General features: G+C 40.4%; 1 protein-coding gene across 1 annotated transcript; it reads left to right on the forward strand.

Moving 5' to 3' along the window:
- Window positions 1-3308: 3308 nt before the first annotated feature.
- On the forward strand, window positions 3309-7348 carry LOC308385834 (B-cell receptor CD22-like). Its single transcript, XM_080865014.1, has 7 exons — window positions 3309-3612; window positions 3907-3966; window positions 4459-4842; window positions 5564-5869; window positions 5943-6200; window positions 6555-6636; window positions 6729-7348. The coding sequence occupies exons 1-7, from the start codon at window positions 3552-3554 to the stop codon at window positions 6808-6810; spliced, it is 1233 nt and encodes a 410-aa protein (XP_080721140.1). The 5' UTR covers window positions 3309-3551; the 3' UTR covers window positions 6811-7348.
- The last annotated feature ends 1022 nt before the right edge of the window (window positions 7349-8370 follow it).

Genomic DNA, 8370 nt, shown 5'->3' on the forward strand with positions numbered 1-8370 from the left:
AGCTGCAGCAGGCGAAGATGATGAAGCTGCAGCAGGCGAAGATGATGAAGCTGCAGCAGGCGAAGATGATAAAGCTGCAGGAGGCGAGGATGATGAAGCTGCAGCAGGCGGCTGGACGGGCTCCTCGGGCCCCCCAGCTGATGAGGCAAGAAGCTGGACAGGCTCCTCGGACCCTCCAACGGAGACACTAGACGAAGGCCGGAGCGGTCCCTCGGACCCTCCAGCGGAGACATGGGACGAAGGCCGGAGCGGTCCCTCGGACCCTCCAGTGGAGACACGAGATGAAGGCTTGACGGGCCCCTTGGACCCTCCAGCAGAAGCCATCACAAAGCCAGCAGGCATGGAGTCCTCTGGCAGACACGAAGGCAATGGGTACTGTGCTGAGCACTGGCCCTGCTCAGACAGCACTGACATGGAGTTGTTCTCTGAGGGCTGCTTAATCTTCAGGGGTTCAGAATCAGCTGGGGACTGAGACCTAGCCTCTGGGGAAGCCCTGGAGTGCAGAGCGGTGCCTGAAGCAGCTAAAGCGCGAGAAACTCCCTGACTGGACCTTAAATTCTCTCCCTGCAAAAAGTGAATGTGTGAGACCGCTATTACTGGAGCCAGAGCTACGGGTAGCGGGGGTACTGGAGCTACTGGGGCCTGCGCTACAGGGGGCACTGGAGCTACGGGGGCCTGAGCTACGGGTGGCACTGGAGGCTCTGGAAACCGAACTGAAAGGGACACTGGAGGCTCTGGAAACCGAACTGAGGGTGACACTGGAGGCTCTGGAAACCGAACTGAGGGTGACACTGGAGGCTCTGGAAACCGAACTGAGGGTGACACTGGAGGCTCTGGAAACCGAGCTGAGGGTGACACTGGAGGCTCTGGAAACCGAGCTGAGGGTGACACTGGAGGCTCTGGAAACCGAGCTGAGGGTGACACTGGAGGCTCTGGAAACCGAGCTGAGGGTGACACTGGTGGCACTGGAGGCTCTGGGAACCGAGCTGAGGGAGGCTGCGGGGCGGCTAACCGAGCTGAGGGAGGCTGCGGGGCAGGTGACACTGGGAGCTGAGCTACTGGAGACACAGGTGACACTGGCAGTAATTCCACAACTGCGTGAGATACTGAGACCGTGAGTCCGCAGGATCCATTTGATGGTTGCGTCGTTCTGTCATGGTTGGCTGTGTGGCAGGCGGGCAAGCAGGAGTGGTGGATCCAAAATGCAGGACTCAGACACAGAAGTTCAACTTAAAGCGCAGTTTTATTGCTGGAAACCCTCTTACAAACTAAAGGCATCAAAAGACAAACAAAAACGCTGGTGGACTAAAACACTGAAGCAGAAAACACTGAACTGGAAACAAAACACTGAACTGGAACTGGAAACAAAACACTGAACTGGAACTGGAAACAAAACACTGGCAACACGGAGGCAAAACACACACAGCTTGTTGAGGGTACGACGCAACACTGACTCAGAGAAACACAGGGTCTAAATACACTGGGAAGTAACGAGGAGAATGAGACACAGAAGGAGAGCACAGCTGGGGGAAATTAGAACTGACGAGACAAGCAAAGCAGGACACATTCACATAAGACACGGACCTTCAAAGTAAAACAGGAAGGATCACACAGAGACGCGAACTTGACACAGTGGAGACAGCAACTAAGAAACACAGAGACATAAACCATAAGGCAGAGGACTCAAGAACCGAGAGACACAGAGGGGAACTCAAACAAGCAGACATAGACTTACACAGAACAGAGGGGACACAGAGAAACATGAAGGGCAAGGGATCGCAACTAGAAACCATAGAATAACTCACACCAAGTACAATAATACAAAAATCACAAAGAACTAAAACGCTGGGTCAGGAGACCCAGGACCCTGACAAAATCTCCAAGTGTGAGTTTACAGTGTTAAACCTGTAAAGCCTGAAACATGAAACAACTGCCAAAAATGCATTTTTTTAATGGAGTTAATTAAAAATAAATCTATATTCATTTGCAAACATGAGTTTTAATTTGTATCATATTTGCTACATTGTTGTTTTGGGCAACTTAATTACAGAAAAAAAAATCGCTTTGATGATGAAGAAGTCTCACAACTCACAAAATCTCATTTCAAATATGACACACTTGGTGTTACAGGTTTAAGAAATAATACTAATCCACTTCCTCTTTTAGCAGGTTAGAAGCAGGAAGGACACAAATGAGTTTAGTATGCAGACGTTAATCAGTGGATATCTCAGTTCTTGCTTCTTTCTGATATGATGACCACTAGTTTACATCGATTATTGTAATTTTGCTTCATTTCACTCTAAAACTGTGAGACTAAACGGGGACTTGTTTGATAAGGAAACATTTTATGCTTTTATTTAATGAAACTAAAGCTTTCGTTTTGTGATTCTTCTTTTAGTGCACTGACAGATACATTTATGTCATTTTCTTTCCTGGTGATTTAGTTTTACTCACAAAAACAAACTCTGTTGTATTATTACTGTTTTTTATATTTCACATTTCAGTTGTTAACAATGGTTCCTTATGAAAGAATGACAGCTCGTATTGCAAAGAGGAAGTTTGGATTATGAATTTGTTTTAAAGAATAATGAACAATCTCTTCAAAATCCATAATTCAAGTAATTAAATATCTGATGTGTGTTTGTAATTCAGGTTTCAACAAGTTCCTGTGTGTGAACATGGTGACAGTCGGCATGTTGCTGATTGTCCTCTTTGTTCCAGGTGAGCTGTTTGTTCACTCATTCACAGACATGGAGTCATTTTACAATCTGAATTTTTTTGACATACAAAATCTGAAAGGCCAGTGAAGATAGAGTCAACAATTTATTAATCATGACAGTGTATTTACAGGTGTTTTGACTGATTGTCCTGATGAAGCAGACCTCTCCATAACTGCACCAAAGAAGCTGGAAGCACTGAGTGGATCTTGTTTGCAAATCCCATGTAGCTTCAGACCCAAAGACGAACAGACATTTATCAGCACAAGAAAAACCTTTGGAGTGTGGATTAAAAACAATTCTGATATTAACAAAATCAAAAACAATGTGATCTTCAACAGTAGTGGAGCAGTTAGCATCTATCCAATGAGTATTACTGGGAACCTGAGTCAGAGAGACTGCACCACTCTGTTTTCTAATTTAACCACCACCTACACAGACACATACTTCTTCAGAGTAGAGAGTGAACCATTCAAGGCAACAGCTGCTTGTGATCCTCTTAAAATAACAGTCAGAGGTAACGAATTCTTGCTTTTTCATAGTTGAAGCAAACAATAATTTTGTAGTTTTGTTCTTGATTGTTAGATTTTTTTTCTCTGTCTCTGTCTTTGATGGTTTTTAAGTACTTTGAGACTTTAACGATGTTGTAATCTTTGACTTTCTTTATCAGAGGATATTAACAGGAAGGACAGATAAGTGACTATTTTCCTGCTTCGGTCAGAGCATCATGTGATGCCATGCCTGTAGCAGCTTTGCAACCAAGCAGGCTGGCCTTAGGACACTTTCTTAAAGAGCATGTTCTCCTTCTGAACTTTTTAACAGCAGTCAGGCTACATGGTTCACTGTAACTGTGCTAAAACCCCTTCATTTCGTTGTGAAATCACTCGTTCACTTGGTAAGGAAACATTTCACTGTTACTCTCTAAAACTAATAATTATTTATTATTTTACTTAAATGAAAGACGCATTAAGTAATTTTAAATGTAATATGTATTAAATTTTACTTAGTTGTGTTGTTGTTTTAAATGAACTGTGTGATTATAGATTCAGAGAGATCACTGCTAAGAAAAAAAAAAGTCGTTAAATAGGGGAAGTTCTCTGTGAAACAACTTTGTCGGGGCTGTTTTAAAACTTCATGTGTGGAATGATTAGATAAACAGATGTCTTTGTGTTTGTCTGTTAAAATGCAGGGAAGGAGTTTGTGAACATGGTGACAGTCGGCATGTTATCGGTTCTCCTCTTTGTTTCAGGTGAGCCGTTTGTTCACTTATATTGAAATCATTTAAAATGTGAATTTTATTTGGAAGAAAAAGTGACCCTACAGCTACTTTTTCCAACTGTTATTGTCCTAACTTGAAATTGAAATTCTTTAATTGGTAATTTCTCTTTGGTTTGTTTACAAAACAAGAATTTAAATGATAACAGAAGAAGAAGTGGCTGAAGCTACAGCTTGTAACACCTACAGCTTAAGAAAAAATAAAGAAAGTATATTAAATCAACTACACTTTTAATGTCTAATTTAAAAACTGAATCATGACAAAAGAAAAAGAAATAATCAGTAACCTTTATGTCTAATTCAGCTCTAGATGAGCTCTGTTAAAACCTGTGATTGTGTAATAAACACACAGATACAAAAATCAATGTAATTGAATCATTTAATCAAAGATTATGCTTTACGTCTTGGTGGGACTACAGTACAGTATTAATGTGTAAATAACTTAATCCATAAAATGTATTTACAGGTGCTTTGGCAGACTGTACAAAACAACCAGCACTCTCCATAACTGCACCAAAGAAGCTGGAAGCACTGAGTGGATCTTGTTTGCAAATCCCATGTAGCTTCAGACCCAAAGAAGAACAGACATTTATCAGCACAAGAAAAATCTTTGGAGTGTGGATTAAAAATGATTCTAGATTTGGCGAAAATCCAAACAATGTGATCTACAACAGTAGTGGAGCAGTTAGCATCTATCCAATGAGTATTACTGGGAACCTGAGTCAGAGAGACTGCACCACTCTGTTTTCTAATTTAACCACCACCTACACAGACACATACTTCTTCAGAGTAGAGAGTGAACCATTCAAGGCGACAGCTCATTGTGATCCTCTTAAAATAACAGTCAGAGGTGAGTTATTTTTAATACTTTCATAATAAAACAACAATTCACATTCAGACTAAAATATCTCTTGAAGCTAAAATTAACACTACAGTCACAGTGATTGTCCCGACTTACAGTTTATTTCTTTACTGTACAGAAGCCTTCCAGAAAAGTCAGGATGTAAAATGTAAATAAAAACAAAATGAAGTGTTTTTCAAATCATTTACCATCTCAGTTCATTTCCGTTCAGGTCAAAAATATCATACAAAAGATTAAAACTAAGAACTTTGATTGTTTTTTGTGTGTCAGGCTCTCGTTTATGTTATAACAAGACTAACAGATCACTGTTTCATGATGTAGTACTATTGATTTCATTGTGTAACAGGTCTGTACTACAGACAGGCCAGTTTAGCACCTGGACTCTTATACCAAACATAAAAAGCCAAATGGATGCAGTTTTTCACTATTTTCAAAAACATTTTTACTTTTGATCAGTCAGATTAAAACCAGTTTTCATCTTTGTCTCACTTCATGTTAAATAAGTTCACACAGAGGAAGCATCAATGTTTGTTTTCATGTTTTCATTTTCATTGTAAAGTTTTAACTTCAATGTGTGCATCTAGTCGTACCAGTGGTTTTCAAAAGTGTCCCTGAGCTCATGAAATGAGTCTCTTGGTGAACATCAAATACAATCCAAATTTTGACTTCATTTATTTGTATAAAAACTGTGTTTAATGCAAAACCACAGATTCTCCTTGGAGGCCCAATATTACAATCCCAGGTGATCTGAAGGAGAAGGAGTCTGTCACTATAACCTGCTCAGCTCTCACTCCCTGTCCACACTCCCCTCCTCAACTCACCTGGAATCTCCAACAAGACTCTCACAACAAAATAGAGGAAAACACAGATGGAAGCTTTACAACTAAAATCCAGCAGAACATCACTCTGTCAGACACACATGATGGAAAGAAGATCAGCTGCTCTGCCAGATATCCTGTGAACCAAGGAAACGACACCAAGACAGCAGAGACAGAAGAGACTCTCAGTGTTTCATGTAAGACAATCAGACTTTGTTTTTTCATCCTGCAAACATATCATGATTTATAGGATATAATTTATTTCTCCAGATGCTCCTAAAGACACCTCAGCATCCATCAGTCCATCAGGTTTGGTGTCAGCAGGCAGCTGGGTGAACCTGACCTGCTCCAGCAGAGCCAAACCTCCAGTCAGCAGCTTCACCTGGTTCAAGAAGAGCAGAAATTTAGCTGTGAAAGTATCTGAAGGAGAGATTTACAGCTTCAGTGTAACAGATGGAGGAGTTTATTACTGTGTGGCTACTAATGATCTGGGTAATCAGACATCAGCAGAGCTTCATTTGACTGAAGGTAACGTTACTCAGCAGATTTTTTTTTTCATTTCAAAATGTTTTTGATTGGATCCAACAAATGAAGTGTTAAAAGCATTTTTTTTTCCATTATTCTATTTTTTGTAATATATGTCAGAAGAAAGCAGAGAGAGAGGTGTGTTTTATGTGAGACTTGAATTGTGTTTTATGAACTTCTAAGATTTTACTTCATCCTTCATCAAGACTAAGACCTGAACCTGTGGTTGTTCAGGTCTTATTTGTTAAAGTTATGGTTTTCTTGGATCTTGTTTCACCTTAAACGGTTCTATTTACTGTTAAATGTTCATTCTGTCACATATTGTTTTAATCACTCTAAAATCTTGTTGCATTAAAGGTGGAAACCAGGTTGGTGTCTACACTATAGTGAAGACTGTGTTAATCATAATGCTCGTGAGCACACTGATGGTTTTTGTTTGGTGAGACAAATGTTTCTGTGACACACTCATGTAAAGCCACAAAGAAACTCATCTGTTGTAAAACAAAATTATTTTGTCTTTTTTTCCTTCAGCTGGTTCAGATCAAGACTCTCCAACAATCCAGAAACTGAAAGCTGTCAGATGAGCAGAGTCACATCACAACACATCAACTGAAGTTTCTTCAGGAGGACAAAATCCACCTGAAAATATCAGTAAATTCACTGCAGTGATGTTCAACAGTTTTGCTTTTTGTGTAGAGATGGTGTTGCAGGAATGGAGACATTTTCTTTGTGGACAAGTTCATGCCGGTCCTCAACTGGACTGAAATTTTTTAATAGGACCTGCTTCACTCTAAGGTCAAGCATTTTATCCATGAACACTGATCTAACCCTACACTTATGTAAGACTGCTGCAGCATGATGCTTGGACAATCCTGGCAGTTTCCACTCTGTTACAGTTTCAGCTGTTTTCCTAACATTAGTGTTAGATTCAGAATCAGACTTTATTTGGCCAAGTTTGTGCACACAAACAAAAAACAAGGAGCAAGTTACACAAAGTATTAAGAAACTATACAAAGTATTGGTACCAAACTGAGTGGTGTAATATGCATATGTGTTATGACCTGAATGATGTAAGAGTGGGTCATTTCACAGTGTTCATCAGAGTGACACCTGGGGGAGGAAACTATCTCCGTGGGTTTTGTAAACAGTGGTTTGTAGCGCCTGCCTGAAGGCTGCAGTTTGAACAGTTATTTCTGGGATGTGAGGCCCTTGTGGATCTTTGCCAAAACAATTACAAATATTTGAATGCCCCGAGGTGCTCAGGCTGAGGTGGGGGAATATCAGTGATTTACAAGTGCAAATTAAGTTGTCATCCATTTACTCTGAGCTCATATCATCCCTTCAAATCTAAGTATGAAAATCTATTTTGTTGTATTATTATCCACCAACCTCCTAAGTCCTGCGATGACTTCTTGAATTAATTCTCTCATCTATTTTCATATATTGCCAAATCTCACCAATTCCCTTTGGTCAGTAATTTTGATTTAAACACTGATGATAGTGCAGCATGGTAATGGTCCCACACATAAAAGCGAGCACCCCTGGATCATGTTTTTACTCCCATCTTATCTACAACCTCCCTGCATATGTTGTCACGGTCCTGGGCCATTGACCCAGTGTTTATTGTTGTCTGTGCCTCCCTTATGTTTGGTCTCTGTGTGTCTTAGTTGCTCTGTTTCCCCTGTCATGTGTATCCCTTAATCAAGTCCGCGTCTCAGTGTTACGTTTCCTGCTTTACTTTGAAAGTCTGTGTCCTTGGTGAATGTATTGAGTTTTGCTTCCCTTTGGTCTCGTCATGTCAAGCCCTGTGTTTTTCTGCCTCATGCTGTGTGTTTCCTTGTGTGCCTCTTGGTGAAGTTTAGGTTTTATTCTCCAGTTTACTTTAGTCCTGTATGATTTCTGTGTGTCAGCAATAAAGCTGCATTTTGAGTTATTCCCATGTGTTGAGATTTCTGCATTTTGGGTCCTCATCCTGTCTGCACACAGCCGAATCATGACATATGTCTGATCTACTGGCCACACATTTGTATTTTTTGACAGAGTTTTTCACTTACTGTTGTTCCCAGGAACAAACTGTTCAGTCTTGTATCTTTAAGGAGAATTCAAGAGCTGTATCAACACATCATTTTTCAGATGGGTCTAATAGTCTATGTTAATCATCTATATTAAGTTT

This window comes from Rhamphochromis sp. 'chilingali' (genome assembly GCF_963969265.1).
Source record: "Rhamphochromis sp. 'chilingali' genome assembly, chromosome: 18".
Classification (NCBI taxonomy): Eukaryota; Metazoa; Chordata; class Actinopteri; order Cichliformes; family Cichlidae; genus Rhamphochromis; species Rhamphochromis sp. 'chilingali'.